Below are 17,890 nucleotides of genomic sequence, written 5' to 3'. Positions count from 1 at the left end.
CTTCGAGATTGTTTGTTCGCTTTGTTACGAGATTGTTCGCTTTGTTCGCTTTCTTGACTTTCTTTGACAACTCTGGTAGGAGTACCTTGTAGATGCGCCCTTAGTCATGCCTCTACCTCGAAGGCTAGGTAGCTCGGAATAGGTCCGCCTCGAACCTTTCTCTCATTGTGCATACAACCATTGATTCTTTCTCTGATTAGAGTAACATGTCAAATGTACTCGTACACTCAACCGAGGAACGACATATTTATCTTATGCCTTTATCCTTCCTGTTGCCTAACAGCCCCTCTACTCCTCCATGTCGTCCTCGTCATCTTCCAGAGTCTTCTTGGCGAGACGCTCTGCCTCTTCTCTCAACTCGGTGGGGACCTCTTCATGTCTGCCATTGGTAGGACCGTTGACCGCGCTGACCCAAGTCAATTCCAACTCAAAGTCCTTGTCCTTGTTGTCCTCGTGCGCGACATAGATGATTCTTGCGGCCTCCTTGACGCCCTCCTCTAAGCTTAAACAATCACTGTCCTTGGGGTTGAGCTTCAGCTTCTCCAGTTCTGACTTGGCTGCCTGGCGTCCCTTGCCGGTGGCCGCACCGTAGTATCCCCAGTACGAACCCGAGGGCTCGATCATGTACAGGTATGGGCCACCTTGCTTCGAACCCTCCGTCTTTCCGCCACTTCCAACAGAGGGCCCAGAGCCGACCTGGCCGTCGACAGGCACATCGAGCTCAGAGTCCCATCCTCCAACAAGAGCGGTGATGCCGAATGGTCTGACTGAGTTGTAGAGAGTGTAGGCTTGCACGTATGACCCCATGCGGTTTGCGAGTGATGCGACCGGGATGGGTTGCTTGTAGAGTGATCGCCATGAGGCTGCCTCGTCGCGGGCGCGTGAGACGAAATGTTTGCCATCGGGTTGAAGACCAGAAGATACCTGTTGATGATTGTCAGCCGGCCCCCCCATTCGTCATGACTCCCTTTCGTGTTCGGTGGTGACTCGTATGCGCAAAACGTACAATGCCGATGTTGCGATCCACAGTTGCTATCCTCTTGTTCGCATCTTTCTTCAAGAGCTTAGATGTGACTAGTTTCTCCAGTGCGAGCACGACGCCATCCTTGCATCTGATACCGACTGCGGTGCCACCGTTCTCCACTGCTTTCACAGCATATTCGACTTGGAAGTTGCGTCCATCGGGAGAGAAGACGGAGTTTGAGAGATCGTAGCCCGTTCCTATGGAAGTCTGGGAGAAAGTGTGTCAGTCACGATGACTTGATATCGAATACTTGGTATGCAATGTATACACACCATGGCTAATAGATGAAGCTGTGGTGAAAGAAGTGGCGCGGAGAAGGATCCTTTTTGATTAGAGCTATGGAATCTCGAATGAGACAAGCGAGGATACGAGTGTGTTGTATATGAGATCAAAGAGATGATGTGGATGATATAATGGATGAATGATGGCGAGTGCGTGGCCCTGTAGCTGCCTGCCTTCCACTTGAAGCTCGTAATCGTAAGTCGTCCATCGTGCTGGACGCAACACAAGCAGCTGCTGGTCTGTGCTTCACTATAGGACAAATCTCATCTTATCTGATCTCAATAGTCATCTGTCCGCTTCGCTGTATCCCAAACAAAGACTCTCCTCGACAATCTACTCGCAGATACCGTTGCATATGTCCACATATTCTGGTAAATTGGACAGCTATCTACCTGTGTAATCCATTGCATAGTCGCATCCCTCCGTACTAGACTAAACCTGAAAATCGATCAGATTTCATTTGTATGCCTTACTTCATATTGCCCCTCAACTTCACCCATGTGACCCGCTGCCGCTGAATCCAAATCCGACATGACGCACTTCAACAATCTTGCCTTCCGCATAAGCTTTCAAGGCTGCTGTTCATCTAACCCATCCAGCACCCAACCCAGATTTCATCTACTCCCACTCACAAATCCTCTTGCTCAATTCCTCTTTGTTCTCTTCTAAATTGACACCCCCTTCCATGATCAATCGTTCGACACCGCTTCTTCTCCAGACACTAGCTCCATCTCCTTTGTGGAACCCCGCAGCTATCAGTAAATAGTCACAGCGTCCAGCGCAATTTGCTTTGGGCAGCAAGAACAAATATTCCACATATAATCTAGAAGAAACCCCCCAGGCCTCTCTCTCCACAGCGGTCACTCGAGCACATAGGCCTCTGCTACTGATCTTGTCACGGATATCATCGTAGTGCTGATCTCGAACTTATCTCGTGCTGTCTCATTGTTCCAAAACATACCTTACCTTAGCCACTGACAAGCTCTCGCTATCTGCTCTGACCTGGCGTTTCACAGAACCTGAATAACGTAAGAGCACATATATGACAAGTTCGTGGGGGTGGCGGTAAGGACTGACACGAACACCATAGTGTGCCTTTTACTTTTTTTTGACGATAGGGAGAACCATGATCATGGCACAGAACCCCCAGGATGAGCTAGCACAACTCTTCGAGAGAAACATGATCTTCTCTCAGCCGTTACCGCAGTACCCTACGACTCCTGATAAGCAGTTTCACATGCAGACACCTGCCCAAGCTCAGATCATATACTCTTCGCAGCACTACACGGGAGCGTACCATTACTCCCCTGTCGAGCCTGTTCAAGAGGCACGAGTAGACTCTCCGATGAGTTTCCCAGTAGATGACCTTACAAATATCCTCCTCCGCAACGACATTGACCCTGCTTCTCTCTCCCCTTCCCAGTCTAAGCTTTTCGCTGATGCTGACAGCGAGCAGCGGCTGCGGCTGCTCGAACTCTGGCGGATCTCTCCTCCAGATAACGAGAGCCATGACCGATCCGATCTAGCTGTTTGGCCCCTCACCAGCCTAGCTCAAGAGGAAGAATCGGCAAGGCTCAGATATGAGAAGCGCCTGAACAGCCAGACTCATGAAAGCGTTGATTCACAAGAAGCCGAGCCCTACGTCGTCGCAGGGTATGCAAACCCCCAGCGGCTCGAACCCGTATATGCAGCCGCTGCGGCCGGCATGTGGCAACAGGCACCGAGCTACAATCAGGCTATACAAGCCATGGAGCTTCAGTATGGCGCCTACCAACAGGCCCAACACATGGAACACATGCAAGCCCAGCATGATGATATGGTCATGTGAACCAAGCCAGAGTCTTCACATGTCATGATATGACAACTGTACTTCCCTTCGTTTGACATGATCTCTTGTGATTGCGAAGCCCACGAGTGTCTTTGGGGAGTCGAGACAAGTGCAGCGCCGAGCGAGACGACGCAGCATAATTGCCACTTTTGCTATGAAGATGAACACAAAGTCGTGGGCCACGATATGCTGAACAGCTAGAGTATGGGGTCACAACAGCACCCACAATGAACGATTATGGAGGTTTCGGTGAACAGCAACGGGGCGTGTATGGAGGAATGGAGAAGGCTAAAGCGAGGGATTTTCATGTTGCGATTCAAATGCATTACCAGGCGTCCTGCACATCTAGGGGTAAGCACTCACCATCACCACTCACAATAGCGAATGAAACGGCCATGATATTGAATCTGCGAGGCTGTTTCTCTTTCTCACTTGCATCTTTGCAATTATTGTTCATGTCTACATACAATCCGTTGTAAATCTCTCTTTCTCTTCCACAGCCCGCTGTGACGATCAAGAAGAACCCACAACGCATGACACACATGCTGAATTCACTCACGGCACCTCTTTAGCCGCCTCATCCTGAATCTGCTTACCCTGTTCGCCACGGACCTCCGCAACAGTCTCTTCAGGAGGGAAGTCAGTGGCCGAAACCACGACCCGGCCTTTCTCGCTCGTGCCCATACCGCCGCCGTTGTCTGCCGTCAGGTCCCATTCGGCCAGTTCGGGCTTTTCGGGGTCTGTGTTGGAGACGAAGTCGAAGACGCGGTAGTCGGCGTTGGCGTAGCTGTGTGGGCATTAGTATATGTAGGTGTTGTTGAGGTGGACTGCTGCTTTTCTCTCGTCCTCTCTCTCTCCATTCCTCTCCCTCTCCCTCTCTCCATATGCGAATTGAAGAATATCGTGTAGGGGAAGAGAGGCGCAGGAGGAAAAGAAGGAAACAAGAAGAGTGACGCTCGAGAACAGAGATTTTGGAAAATTTCGAATGAGAAACAGGACAAAAAAGAGAAGAGAAAAAAATACTAACAGATTATGACTGACGGCGCATCTCAAGAACCCAGAATGCGCCACGACGGCCACGACCTTCTCCTTTCGTTGATACAGGTTCTTGAGACACGTCTGACCGCGAGCGAGCACGGCGGTCTTGGTGAATGCGTAGGGCGAGCCCGGACCGGTCTTGTCTGGGTATGTTGTTGATTCTACCGGCGACCAGTCGAGGTCTGAGAAGCGCTTCTTGAGCTCTGCCACGGGGCTGCCTGTGTCGCAGGGTTTGGAGGAGTTTTCTGTTCAGTGGCAGCAGGGCGTGTTAGTTACTGCGCATGTCTTTACTTTGCGTCTAGCGTATGATGACTCGGCTTTGGTTTTCCTGATCTTCATGTATGAAAAGACTAGAGCATGCGAATGTTCGACAACACTATATCCAAATATCGTCCTATCGTACATCTCGGCTTACAAGCCCAAAAACCACGAGTACATGAATCGGCACCTGATAGCCACCTACGTATTGTGAAAGAGATTGTCGCCTGAGACACAAACGTAGACGAGTCACTCGTCGACTTTTTATTTTCTTTCTGGTGCATGTGAAACACGAGCTGACCTGCCTATATGCACGTTGAAACGGAACGCCTCGCTCGAGGAAAAAACGGGCCACGCGAATCGTCAACCACAGAGAGAGCCGAAACAGAACATCGGCAGTGGACGATAAAAACAAAATTGGGATGGAAAAGTTGACGAAAGTGAGAAAAAAACGATCGCTCACCTTGCCATAAAGGATCAAGTTCGATAGGAATGCTTTTCTTGATCAACCAGTCAAGACCAATCAAGGTTGTCTCAATGGTCCTCACCATAGGACTGGACACAATGGCTTCGACCTGCTGAGCCAATGGCAGCGACTCCTTCAATTGCTCGTGGAGATCTGCACATTGCTTCCTGCCCAATTTTGTAAGCACCGGATCGGGTATCGAATAGTCCTTTTCGACATTGTGCAGAGCCTCTCCGTGTCTGATCAAGATCAAGGTCGGCGGCATGACTGTACTCTGGCTACTACAAGCGGCGGTAATTCGAAGCGTCCAACGTTATACTGGGCTTCGGCAATCGAGCCTAAATAAACAGACAAAGAAAAAGCTCAAAATATGAAAGACAGTAGATCAGTATGAGGATAATCTATTTAGTCAAGGAGTAGTCTCTATGATAGTCGCATGGAGCAAAGGCAACAAGGTGGTATCAATAACGAAGACGGGGCCTAGGCAGGGTTACCCCGTGATCCATCTACACTGACAATGGAGCAATGACGTGGAGACTGGAAAAAAAATATAAGCATCAGCACCAAAATTTACCTTCCATCATCAGGGCAGTACAGAGAAACAGCCCGAGTAGAAACAGCAAGTCATCGGTCGTCGCCCTGGAACCTTCAAGAAGATCGGATGCGGCAAACAAAGGGTCGCTTCGAGTGCTGGTAAACAAGAGACAAAGGGCGTGGGCATATTGCTATTTGGGGGGCGATTGACCCGGATACGGATGTCTTCACCGATCAGACCGAGCGGACGGTGGTAGAGCGTTAAGAATAGTAACATCTAGCTTGCGGCACTTTGTCCCCCAAGGTCGAGGCTTTGCCTTATCCCAAGAGGTGGATGGCGAAAGCAAAGCGTCAGAAATAATTATCGCGTATTGGCATTCAGGGGTAAGATGATCAGTAACACGACAGCTCTTCAGGCGAGTTCAGAAGCCGCAGAGTAACAAATTATGCATGTCAGAGATCGTCACAACATATTGCAGTACCTGCACATGCGTATTGGATTCAGGGCGCTATACTTGTACACAGTAAGGTACCTACCTTGTGCTACAGGGGTACCTTACGGGGTCTAGTGAGTCGTAGGCTGGGCAAAGGCCTGGGGTAGAGGGGGGCACATCGGTGGGATGCACATCAGTGGGTGGCTTTTTAGCTTCTGTTTTGGCTTTGTGGTCTAAGGCATTTCGGGCACCTAGGTAAGTAGTGGGCGGAAAGCGACGTATGCAAACAGTCGTCTGAGTATTTCGTCGTGGTTACCGACACGGCAACGAGGAACGTGCGTCCCCTGCTTGCGCGTGAGGCGCCCCCAAGCCATAATAATAAAGACACAGCCCGTTGTCGTCGGTGAGGCCACTTGAAACCCACCACCACCTATTATTCCATCATCAGAGCACTCGCTTTTCTTCCTCGCCTTGCTCTCGCTCTTGCTCTCTCTCTCCAGTCTTGACTACCAATTTCCTAATTTGCTGTGACAAGATCCACCATATCAATCCATCCTTCTTCCTCGATCTGTAGCTGCCAAAACAGAGACGGCTACATTCGCTCCAGCTAGAGTTTAGCACTATTTACCTCTTTCTAATACCCCTCCTTGCACTTTTATTTTCTCTCTATATTAGCCGATTTTCAAAATGTGGTATGTTATGTATCATCTGGTCACTATAGCTTTCAGACGACTAAGTGCAACCGTAGTGGTATCTTTGGCTACCTCAACTACCTGGTGGAGAAGGACAGAAAGTATATCCTTGATACTCTCGTTAACGGTATGTTCGCCCCCGTCCCCCTTACATTCGAGGCAAATCGTCTCTCCTCGCAACATACTGATGACCCAAACAGGCCTCTCTCGTCTGGAATACCGCGGTTATGACTCAGCTGGTCTGGCAATCGACGGAGACAAGAAGAACGAGGTGCTCGCATTCAAGGAGGTGGGCAAAGTCGCAAAGCTCAAGGAGCTCATCGAGTCAGAGCAGCCAGACCTCACACAGATCTTCGACGCTCATGTCGGAATTGCACACACTCGATGGGCCACCCACGGCCCGCCATCGCGGGTCAACTGCCACCCTCACAGGTATGTTCAAAGACATCAGCCGTCTTCCAGTTCCAGATTAATCCTACCCCTTCAGTTGGCCTCCATGCCTTCAAGCTTGTAGCTGACACGTTACAACACAGATCCGACCCCAAGTGGGAGTTCTCTATTGTGCACAATGGTATCATCACCAACTACAAGGAGTTGAAGACGCTGCTAGAAGGCAAGGGCTTCAAGTTCGAGACCGAGACCGACACTGAGGCTATCGCCAAGCTCGCAAAGTACATCTACGATGAGCACCCTACAATTGATTTCACCACCTTGGCCAAGGCCATCATCAAGGAGCTTCAGGGCGCCTTCGGTCTTCTCATGAAGTCCGTCCACTACCCCACTGAGGTTATCGCTGCTCGCAAGGGTTCGCCTCTGGTTATCGGTGTGCGCACCCAGAAAAAGATGAAGGTTGATTTCGTTGATGTGGAGTTTGGTGAGGATGGTCCTCTCCCCGCTGAGAAGGCGTCCCAGAATGTCGCTTTGAAGAAGTCGACCGGCAGCAGTCTGCTTGCCCCTCCCGACAAGAGCTTGCTCCACCGCTCGCAGTCGCGCGCTTTCTTCTCCGACGACGGTGCACCTCAACCTATTGAATTCTTCCTCTCTTCCGACCCATCTGCTATCGTCGAGCACACCAAGAAGGTTCTCTACCTTGAAGATGACGACATTGCTCACATTCACGACGGACAACTCAACATCCACCGTCTCGGCAAGGAGACTGGTGCGTCTAACGTTCGCGCCATCCAAACCATCGAGATTGAGCTTCAAGAAATCATGAAGGGCAAGTTCGATCACTTCATGCAGAAGGAGATCTTCGAGCAGCCTGAGTCTGTCGTCAACGCTATGCGTGGTCGTCTTAACACCGTCGACAAGACTGTCACTCTCGGTGGTCTCAAGCAGTACATCTCCACCATTCGCCGCTGCCGCAGAATCATCTTCATCGCTTGCGGTACTTCCTACCACTCTTGCATGGCCGTTCGTGGTGTCTTTGAGGAGCTCACTGAGATCCCCATCTCGGTCGAGCTGGCCTCTGACTTCTTGGACAGACAGGCTCCTGTCTTCCGCGATGACACCTGCGTTTTCGTCTCGCAATCTGGAGAGACCGCTGACTCTTTGTTGGCTCTCCGCCACTGCTTGGAGCGCGGTGCCCTTACCGTTGGTATCGTCAACGTTGTCGGTTCCTCCATTTCCATGATGACCCACTGCGGTGTGCACATCAACGCCGGTCCCGAGATCGGTGTCGCATCCACCAAGGCTTACACCTCCCAATTCGTCTGCATGGTCATGTTCGCGCTGTCTCTGAGTGAAGATCGTGCCTCGAAGCACGCCAGACGTGAAGCCATCATGGAGGGTCTCGGCAAGATTTCCGATCAATTCAAGGAGATCCTCAAGCTCGACCAAGATATCAAGCAATTGTGCACCAAGTTCAAGAACCAGAAGTCGCTTCTTCTTCTCGGACGTGGTGCTCAGCATGCCACTGCTCTGGAAGGCGCCCTCAAGATCAAGGAGATCTCGTATCTCCATTGCGAGGCGGTCATGTCTGGCGAGTTGAAGCATGGTGTGCTTGCTCTTGTCGACGAGTCTTTGCCAATTGTTATGATCTTGACCCGCGACGACATTTTCCCCAAGTCCTTGAACGCCTACCAGCAAGTCATTGCACGCAAGGGTCGTCCAATCGTCATCTGCAACACGGATGATGCCGAGTTCCCAGGAGACAAGACGGACAAGATCGAGGTCCCTCACACCGTGGACGTTCTGCAGGGCCTTCTCAATGTCATTCCTCTACAGCTTATGGCTTACTGGCTCGCCGTTGGTGAGGGCCTCAACGTGGACTTCCCTCGTAACTTGGCCAAGTCCGTCACCGTGGAATAAGCGGCAAAACTTGTTGCTTCGTCGCGGCTGATTCAGTTCGGGGGTGTTCCTTATTCGACTTGAGTTTTGGCATTCATGATTTTGATAGCGCTTCTACATGGAGGTTTGCATTGCGGCGTCCCGATAGTCCTGGACAAGGACTTCATAAATGCTGGTTGGGGTGTATCAGGCAGGCCGGAGTACACAAATGACACAAACTTTTTCCAAGACCCAATCTCCTCTTTCTCGCATCCATGTCCAGTGTTTCAAGGTGAGCTTCGAAAGCGTATTTGTAATCTGTGAATCTTACCGTTGCAAGTGGAGACTTGATCTTCAGGGCACTGGGCTTGTTATGCTTGTGGATATGATGTTGCAATGGTCGCATAGCCGTGTTGCATATAGCCTACCTGAGGTATACAGAGGAGTTCCTTACGCATGACTTGAGCCTCTCACACAAGTAGATCGCGGGGGAATCTTGGTTTCTTAAGCGTCTGACGTGAGCGCGATCGTTACCCCTCAGCTACCACCTCCCCACATATCCTGTATGTGCATATATATAGCTATGAGGTCAGCGATTTTTTTTCGCTGAACCTTTCACTAGATCTCAACCAGATATCTTGAATACCTGGATCTGCTCTGTCTTAATTGATTGCATTTACGAACAGTATACAAGAAACAGCATCCAAAATGGTCAAAGTATTCGTGTAAGTGCAGTAAACAGTAAGGTAATTCTTCCCCCACTTCTCAACAATGCTGATGTTTCTCCTCTCAGTACCGGAGTCACTGGCTACATTGGCGGCGACGCTTTCTACGCTCTCAACAAGGCTCACCCTGAATGGGAATTCTCGGCTCTTGTGCGGAATGCAGAGAAGGGAAAGCAGGTCACAGATGTGTACCCCAAGGCACGTACTGTAGTGGGAGATCTTGATAGCTACGACCTCTTAGTGAAGGAGGCGGCCGCCACCGACATTATCGTTCGTAAGTATCTTCGGCCATTGGAGCAGTGGTGTCTTTTGTCTGGGCAATGTAACCGTCGAGCTTAATCCTTATTGTTATTCAGACACTGCCGACTCCTCAGATCACGAAGGCGCTTCCAAGGCATTCGCCGAAGGTCTAGCCAAGCACACCAAGAAGAAGCCTGGCTACTGGCTCCACTGCGGTGGTACAGGTATCCTGACCTACTTCGACAGCAGTGCCGGAAAGTTTGGCGATCCCAGCGACAAGGAGTTCAACGACTGGAACGGAGTTGATGAGCTTACCAACCTCCCCCATGAGGCCTTCCACCGCAATGTCGACGAGATCGTGCTAGGTTGTGGAAAGGAGCACCCCGATAATGTCAAGGTCGCTCTCGTGTGCCCACCGACCATCTATGGTATGTTCACGCACCTCATCTTTCCCTCTTTTATACATCATGAATCCAGTAATGCTAACTCTTATTTGTAGGCAAGGGACGTGGTCCTTCTCACACTCGTAGTCGTCAGGCCTACGAGCTCGTCAAGGCCACTTTGAGACTGAAGTCCGGACCCATCCTCGGTGAGGGCAAGGCCCGCTGGAACAACGTGCACGTCTACGACCTTTCAAACGCATTCCTTCTGCTCGCTGAGGCTGCCGTCGCTGGCAAGAACGACAAGGGCATGTGGGGTGGCGACGTCTACTACCTCTGTGAGAACGGAGAGCACGTCTGGGGCGAGCTGTCAAAATTGGTGGCAAAGACTGCCGCCGACCTCGGGTTTATCCCTGAGGCAAAGACCGAGAAGATGGATGAGGCAAAGGCCAAGGACGTGGCCGGATTCGAGAGTCTGAGCTGGGGATACAACTCAAGAGGCAAGGCCGAGAGACTGAACAAGATCCTGGGCTGGGTTCCGAAGGAGCACAGCATTGAGGAGGAGATTCCCATCATTGTGAAGTCTGAGAACGAGGCTCTCAAGAAGTAGTTGTTCAGGATGAGATGACAATAGACTTTCTCTTTGCAGTTCCATTGCGATATTCATGCTGTCTCAAGATATCTTACACTGTCTGATCCATATGTACCAATCGTCGCACATCTTCTATATGTTGTATGCGAAGAACATATTGCGAACAGCACATGACAGTCTTTACCAACCTTCTTAAACCCATACTTGGAGACGCATGCCGACCCCTTGGTGGTGATGTCCATCCATCCATCCCGTCGCATACGCCCCAAGATCGTATAGTGTGCCTTGAAAGTGATGACAGAAACGAACCCGCTCATTTGGGCCACTTCTTCAAGCCACGACCGTGTCCTCTCTCCTTCCAGTTCCTGATCATCTCGGGCATAGCCTCCATGGCCTTCCTCCTCTCGTCCAATCTGCCCTTGAGCGTTCTCTCCCACAGCTTTCCCTTGACCTTCTGGCCGACACCGGTTCCCTTGACCCTCAGGCCGTGCTCGGCGCGCTTTCTCTCAATCTCAGCCGGCATCTTCGGCGACCAGGGAAGCAGAGACAGGACGTTGTGTTTCTGGGCCATCTTGACGAGGTCAGCTTGGCGGCGCAGCGAGTATGTTGGCGGCTGCCATCGTAGCGTGACTGGGTTTTTCCACGGCAGGAAAGGGTTCTCGGGCTGCAGGGAGTATGTCGCCGAGGTCTCGGAAGCCGCAGCTGGTGTTGATTCCGTGCCGACTTGTGTAGGAGTGTTTGCGTTTGGGTCTGCGGAAGAGGTGTTGCTCGCTAGAGACTTGACTTGTGGTGCTGACGCTGATGCGGTCGTTGATGATAGTGCTTGTGGCGGATATTTCTTGAAGAATGTGAGGAGCGGCGATGGTAGAGACAGCGCGAGCCGCTGCAGCTGCTGTGGTGTAGGCGTGACCGAAGCCATTGTGTGTGTGGTCGGAGGCTGTTCGATGGGTGAAGGAGACGGTGTTTCTCTGGTGGTATTTCTTGAATTGTCTCGAGTAATTAGTCGTATTGTTTCCCGCCCGGACGAAGGTGAGAAATGCCAAGAAAGGCGGAAGTGAAGTGCCAAGCAAAAAGTCCAGTCAAGTCATGGAAGCTTGGACGCGGCAACTGCAGTGACGACGGGGAAGGTGCTGTGCTTGCTGTGCTTGCTGTGCTTGCTGTGGTGGAAGGCATGCGCGTTACAGCTCTGCCTACCGTACCGTATACTGGACCTTTGTGGAGTGTAGATTGTCAAGAAACATATCAATCTGCTGCATCCTTCCATCACATATACTCATTTCCCAACACCTCTTGTAATCTATCATCCATCAGTCCCATCTGTTTGATCCAAGTACCACTCTAGGTCAATAAGCGGTAGTTCTCTATAACCTCATTTCCATTACACAATCACACTATGGTAAGCACATCTCGACGGCATCCATCAAGGCAAGTGCTGTGGCTGACTATTGGCACAGAGTTCTCCATTCGCAATAAGTATGCATCAGCAGCAACAACAGCGACACAGCGATATGCAGCAAGTCTAACCATGTCGATACAGATGGCGGTGCCTGCGTGGCAATGGTGGGAAAGGACTGTGTGGCCATTGCATGCGATCTCCGACTAGGTCTACAAGCACTCACAGTCTCCAACAACTTTCCCAAGATTTTCCCATACGGCGATGTGTACCTAGGTCTCACAGGTCTGGCTACCGATGTCTCCACTGTCAGTGAGCTCTTCCGCTACAAGGTCAACATGTACCGCCTGCGCGAGGAGCGCCAGATCTCGCCTCAGACCATGGCCAACCTCGTGTCGAGCACCCTCTATGAGCGCCGATTCGGCCCCTACTTTGTCAGTCCTGTCATTGCAGGCATCAATCACACCACCGGAAAGCCTTTCATCTGCGGCTTCGACAGTATTGGATGCATCGATTTCGCCAAGGACTTCATCGTGAGCGGTACCGCGAGTGATCAGCTCTTCGGTACATGCGAAGGCCTCTGGGAGCCTGATCTTGTAAGTGGATACTCTCAAAGACGCAAGGTCCGCTTGACTGATAATTGAAAATCAGGGTCCCGAGGATCTGTTCGAAACCATCTCCCAGGCACTACTCAACGCAGTCGACAGAGACGCCCTCTCAGGATGGGGTGCACACGTTTACGTCATCGAAAAGGACAAGGTTACCAAGAGGCTGCTCAAGGGAAGACAAGATTAGACAGAAATCATGACCGGTGAGACAGGGTGGGGCATGTCACAGGAGTGCAGTCGTGCCGAGAGCAATATGCCCTCTGGTAAATAGATGCACCTTTACCGGCATTGGCATTGCGAGAGGCGCTAGCGGCGTTTAAGATAAGGAATGATTCGGCGTGTTTTCCAGGAAGATTGATGAAATCCAGGCTCCAAAGGCTCTTCTGATTCGCAGATACACGCGCGACCCACACACCTCCGCTGCTTGTGGCCTCGTCAGCAGCACGTAGACGAGTGCGCTCACCCAGCTCCCTGGATACAGAACAAGTCAGCGGTGTCGATCCAGGGGCAGCCAGGGGAAAGGATGGAGCACAACAATGCCGAGCTGCTATCGGTACATGCGTGGACTACCCATGGCTGGACACCTCTGACGAGTAATCTTACTGAATAATTACATGACTTTGGCCTGACCCGAGAATGCCCATACCTGACAGTCATCCGTCTTACGGAGCGCTCGAATGACCCCTTGCTGCTTCGACCATTCATGTTTGATCCCTCCGTGGTTCCCTTCGCATTGCACCGAGTGATACTTGCTGGTCGCCACCCAGCTGAGATTGTGTGAGTACACCACATGATAGGAGCTGGCCACTTACCGTTGCGAACAGATTTGGGCCTAATCATGGAAATATGACCCACCAGGACACCGGTTCCGCCTTATACAGCACTGCAGGAAGACTTGCAACGCTTGAGCTATCAATCAACGTCGATCTCACGAGACGGTTGATTCGACTTGCTTCGCTTTGTTGATTGTACGGCTGCATGGCCAGGCGTCGTAGAGTGCTCGCGAACAGAGTTCGACAGAGGTAGGCAATGATCGAGAACATTTCTATTCTCTATAAACAGACAATTGCATAATCGCTCGATCTACGTCATAGGGTATTTGCGAAAGTGTTTACAATCAACAGCGGTGTCCTTTCCTGAAATGTATCATCTGACCGGACAGTGCTGCGTTCATGCTGCGGCCGCCGAGCATCATGAACACACGCTGCAGGTACACACTATGCATTCCCTATCCACCGACATTAAACTAGCTGCATACGGTGCGAACAACATCACTATTGAATATTCAATGACTAATTCACTTCACGACTGATCAACTGTAGTGACCCTGAGCCGCGATTGCGGAAGCGATAAGGCTGTGCAGATGGGCGCGTAATGAATGGATATCGAAGTCCAGTTTTCGACATGCCTCCACATCCATGCAGATCAATACCAACATCCATCTCACTTAGCCTTGGCCGCAAGTGGTCGCTACAGGCACATGGCTATATTGTCCGAAGAGCTGCGGTGCTCGAGGTGGTGAGCCTGTGGCTGCGACCTCGCAAAAGGCACCTTGTCCGCGTGAGTCTGTATGCTTGTTTCCACATACTCTTCACCACCATACATTAGTTCCCGTCTTTGGGGGCGTTATACCTTACTGCTGGGCTAGTAGATGAAGTCAGACCGGTACCTCGTCTCTCACTATCAGTTGAAGGCTACACATCACCGCCTTGCCCTTCTAATCTCGACTGCACGTACGGATCTCGTGCCTGGACATGTTGGAAGCATTCGATTTATGCAGTCCGGACGAAGCGAATCAAGGGGACCAACGATCACCTTAGCGAGACTACTAGGTTCGAGACGATTTCCGTCGAGTGAATCAAACAATGTGATTGGGGACTTGACATCTTGGTTGTTCAGGGGCGCATGCCCGCTCAGGGAGGTATGGACACACAAGCTTCTGCGGAGCACCTTATTCTTCCCCTTTCACGTCATTACTGATGCCTTAGGTCCTCCCTTTCCGCAGCTATTGATTCCGGTGTCTCCGTAGTCATGTCGGGGTGTATTAGGTGGGTCCTTGTGTTGGTTGCACTATTGTACAGCCATACATCCATGCGACCAACACAATGCAAACAACGGGGCCGAGTGGTCATCGCAGATGGGCCAAAGCACATACAATATGCCAGACAGGACTTGTGAAGATAATGATTGGACACTTGTGGAATTGTTCTTTTGCGTGTGGGTTTCCTAACCCGGTCGACGCCGATAGTCTCACAATATTGTATACTCAGTTGAGTCACTGGTACGCCTTGATGGCGGAAGTGAAGAGTGAGGGAGACCATCATAAAGGGGACTTCGTCGCAGCTTCATTTTCCAAATACAACCAGCAGCTCATCACTTCTTTTGTCTGCCGACGTCTCTCTCCCTCATTTCCCAGCATAATACACAAAGAAAGCACAGCAATACCGTTGAAACGTCCAGCAATGGCTGCCAGATCGAGGAGAGCTCTATCTCTTGCTAACACCTGGTATGAGGCGAGACACTGCTTCTTTTGTGCTGGGCTTCATACTAATCCGCGCAGGACAACGGGAGAGGGAGAACAAGCAGATGAATATGGTAGAATCCAGGGAGAGCTCATCAAGATTTTCGATAACCACTACAAATACCTTGATCATAGTCCGCGGGCAGGCACTGCTCAGTGGAATGTAGAAAAGTCAGCGATAGCGATCAAGGCTCTAATTAGAAGAGCCGAGGGCAATGTGCGGACCATCCTGTCGAGCCAGGGCGACGGAGTCAGTCACGCCGCACGAATAACTCTAGAGTATTACGCGACGCTCTCCATATCTCTACTCGAGACACTGCTTGAAGAAGCACCGAACCCAAGTCATCATGGCGACAACCCTGACAGCCTTTATGCCTTCCTCGTCGATAGCCGCATAGCCAGAGCCGAGCCTCCGTTCCTCTCTGTTCTGCTTCAAACCATGCGACGGAGGCTGGGTGCCGATGACATGTTCAGGCGTATTGCGCCACGAACCAGAGGTGTCCTTGCCAAGCTGGACGCGAGAGCCGCTCCTGCTGAATATATGGCTATGTTGCGGCAGGTTACTGGATAAAGGTGTCAATCACTAGAAGGGCTGCTGAACGAATCAAGACCACGGACATATACGTGGGACCTGTTCTGATCGTGGAGAAGGGCTACACAGAAACAGAGACGGCGCAACAAAACTTTGGTGGCTTTCTCCGATTCTTCTTTCCCATCAATGCATCGAGGATGGACGGTGGACAGGCTTGATCTTCACAGGTGCTCAGATACTGGAGAAGGCTCTGTTTTTGGGTTGTATTTAAAAATGATGACGGTTTCGGCCTTCTTCGAGTACAGGAGTTCCCATCACGCGCTCAAGGAGTAGGCGGGAGAATGAGAATGAGGAGTGGGAGGAGGAAGAAGTGGTGGTAGAAGAGGCGGTGATTTGCTTTGGTCTGGTTACGTCGAACCCCTAATATCTTCTTTCCTTTCCCTTTCCTTTTTCTTTCCCTTTTTGTTTCCTCCCATTAGTTCACTTGATTCAAGCCCTTCACTCACTTGGCTTACCCACTCTGGACTCCGATTCCGACTCTCTTCATCAATGTCTGTTTCGGGATCAGGTCCTTTCCTTTCCTTGTTTTCTTTCATCAGAGCGCTTGACTCATCTACACTCATTCATCCTGTCCCTTTGTCATCTTGTCATTGGAGTTTTTGGTTTTGGGGGGGTGGACGGCTATATAATTAGATCCGGTAATAATAGGAATACATACATCATCAGAAGAAAGAGAAGACATATGTTTCTTGATTTTTCCGCTTTTGTGAAGGTAAGATCCAAGGACAGGAAGGTCCTTTGCAGAGGGTTGGGTTATTTGTCCAGGTCTATAGCAACAGCCCAGGAAGGATGAGCTATGGAAAGTAAGGTATATACCATATCTTTAGCCTAATCTAGGGCACTCCCTCTATTCCTCTCCTAACCAGATAAAAAGACATAAAAGCAGTACACAAACCAGACAGCATGATGCGCAGCACTACTACTGTCCTTTCCTTCGAACGCAGTAAGAGGGTGAAAAGAACAAGGACAGGGTCACGACGCGGTAAAGGTGCCATGTCACGTCACGTCAAGTCAGCTCAAGTCTAGCTCTAGACCGTGTTTAGTAGTGAGGTAGGTAAGTCCTGGAGAAAGGTAACAAGAGAAAGGTAACAAGAGAATGGGAGGGTTTTGCTGTAGATTGTGCTGTATCAGTACACACACTTGAGAGAAGGCGACTTTAAGACTCGAGTTTATGAAAAATGAGCATATTAAGGAAACGTCGTTGCGGGTTTTCGTTGGTCTCGGGATATGCAAGAAGATTTGCAAGCATGGTCTGAGAGAGGACTTGTTGGTTGTACTCTGATCGGTTGTGCTAGCGTCTTCGGTATTGTGTCTCCTTTTTCTTTGGATATTCTTTTATATATGGACAGTATACAGATACAATCAGTCTTCCTCGATTCTCTTCATCTTTTGTTTGATTTTCTCATTCGTTGCTTGTTATGCGGCTCTCACCCTTCCTCGTCCTCTCCTTGATAACCTTCCTCGCCCTCTCCTTAAGCGCCGCAATCATCTTACTAGCAACCTGAGGCACAGCCGCAGCGTTCAGCGCTGCATACATCGGATTAGCGAACGTGTACTCGATATTGAAACTAACCTGCGTCTGCTCACGCGCGGGCTGTTTCGACGTCTCATGTCTCGGGTTCGCACCAGACTCAGGACCAGGCATATACGGCAAGGGCAACAGCGTCCACTTGGTCAATAAGTGCGTCAAGACCATCGCGTTCCTGCTGGGGTCATCGCTGTGTTGCGGACGAGGGTTATGATGCGCCATCTGGACCTTAGACAGAGGAGTCTCCGTTGCGCCGCTCAGGGCTTCAACCATTGTGCGCGTGCGCCTCCACGATGGAACGCCGGTAGTAGTGAGTTGAGACGAATCAGTCGTGTGAGCTCAGTCGTGCAAGTATTATGCCGACGCGAGGGGACTATTGATGCTGTAGCATCTGCGCCTCCAAGGCTTTGTTGATGAAAACCCCGAAAGGTCCCATTATGAGACTTCTTTCATCCTTCGAGACCGAATTCTGCGCGTCAACAGATAG

At 50.7% G+C, this 17,890-nt stretch overlaps 8 protein-coding genes across 8 annotated transcripts; 5 read left to right on the top strand and 3 right to left on the bottom strand.

Annotated features, from left to right (window-relative positions):
* Positions 1 to 288: 288 nt before the first annotated feature.
* On the bottom strand, positions 289 to 1,299 carry AAFC00_007031 (uncharacterized protein; the record flags this gene model as incomplete). The annotated part of the gene is made up of 3 exons (XM_069347080.1): positions 289 to 924; positions 1,007 to 1,231; positions 1,297 to 1,299. The coding sequence occupies 3 exons, from the start codon at positions 1,297 to 1,299 to the stop codon at positions 289 to 291; spliced, it is 864 nt and encodes a 287-aa protein (XP_069199952.1).
* Positions 1,300 to 2,438: 1,139 nt separating this feature from the next.
* On the top strand, positions 2,439 to 3,134 carry AAFC00_007030 (uncharacterized protein; the record flags this gene model as incomplete). The annotated part of the gene is made up of 1 exon (XM_069347079.1): positions 2,439 to 3,134. The coding sequence occupies one exon, from the start codon at positions 2,439 to 2,441 to the stop codon at positions 3,132 to 3,134; it is 696 nt and encodes a 231-aa protein (XP_069199951.1).
* Positions 3,135 to 3,689: 555 nt separating this feature from the next.
* AAFC00_007029 (uncharacterized protein) lies at positions 3,690 to 5,161 on the bottom strand (the record flags this gene model as incomplete). The annotated part of the gene is made up of 3 exons (XM_069347078.1): positions 3,690 to 3,921; positions 4,162 to 4,417; positions 4,894 to 5,161. 3 exons carry the CDS (start codon positions 5,159 to 5,161, stop codon positions 3,690 to 3,692), a joined length of 756 nt encoding a protein of 251 aa, XP_069199950.1.
* Positions 5,162 to 6,551: 1,390 nt separating this feature from the next.
* Positions 6,552 to 8,866, top strand: AAFC00_007028 (uncharacterized protein; the record flags this gene model as incomplete). Its single annotated transcript, XM_069347077.1, has 4 exons — positions 6,552 to 6,556; positions 6,613 to 6,683; positions 6,757 to 6,988; positions 7,090 to 8,866. 4 exons carry the CDS (start codon positions 6,552 to 6,554, stop codon positions 8,864 to 8,866), a joined length of 2,085 nt encoding a protein of 694 aa, XP_069199949.1.
* Positions 8,867 to 9,532: 666 nt separating this feature from the next.
* On the top strand, positions 9,533 to 10,779 carry AAFC00_007027 (uncharacterized protein; the record flags this gene model as incomplete). The annotated part of the gene is made up of 4 exons (XM_069347076.1): positions 9,533 to 9,549; positions 9,618 to 9,823; positions 9,906 to 10,217; positions 10,289 to 10,779. 4 exons carry the CDS (start codon positions 9,533 to 9,535, stop codon positions 10,777 to 10,779), a joined length of 1,026 nt encoding a protein of 341 aa, XP_069199948.1.
* Positions 10,780 to 11,074: 295 nt separating this feature from the next.
* On the bottom strand, positions 11,075 to 11,680 carry AAFC00_007026 (mitochondrial 54S ribosomal protein mL59; the record flags this gene model as incomplete). Its single annotated transcript, XM_069347075.1, has 1 exon — positions 11,075 to 11,680. The coding sequence occupies one exon, from the start codon at positions 11,678 to 11,680 to the stop codon at positions 11,075 to 11,077; it is 606 nt and encodes a 201-aa protein (XP_069199947.1).
* A 638-nt stretch (positions 11,681 to 12,318) lies between these two features.
* AAFC00_007025 (uncharacterized protein) lies at positions 12,319 to 12,949 on the top strand (the record flags this gene model as incomplete). Its single annotated transcript, XM_069347074.1, has 2 exons — positions 12,319 to 12,750; positions 12,806 to 12,949. The coding sequence occupies 2 exons, from the start codon at positions 12,319 to 12,321 to the stop codon at positions 12,947 to 12,949; spliced, it is 576 nt and encodes a 191-aa protein (XP_069199946.1).
* A 2,275-nt stretch (positions 12,950 to 15,224) lies between these two features.
* On the top strand, positions 15,225 to 15,854 carry AAFC00_007024 (uncharacterized protein; the record flags this gene model as incomplete). Its single annotated transcript, XM_069347072.1, has 2 exons — positions 15,225 to 15,268; positions 15,323 to 15,854. 2 exons carry the CDS (start codon positions 15,225 to 15,227, stop codon positions 15,852 to 15,854), a joined length of 576 nt encoding a protein of 191 aa, XP_069199945.1.
* Between the last annotated feature and the right edge of the window lie 2,036 nt (positions 15,855 to 17,890).

The sequence above is a fragment of the Neodothiora populina genome (genome assembly GCF_041146345.1).
Source record: "Neodothiora populina strain CPC 39397 chromosome Unknown canker_contig_8, whole genome shotgun sequence".
In the NCBI taxonomy this organism is placed as follows: Eukaryota; Fungi; Ascomycota; class Dothideomycetes; order Dothideales; family Dothioraceae; genus Neodothiora; species Neodothiora populina.
The sequence above is the reverse complement of the archived record's forward strand: the minus strand, read 5'-3'. Positions and strand labels throughout refer to the sequence as shown.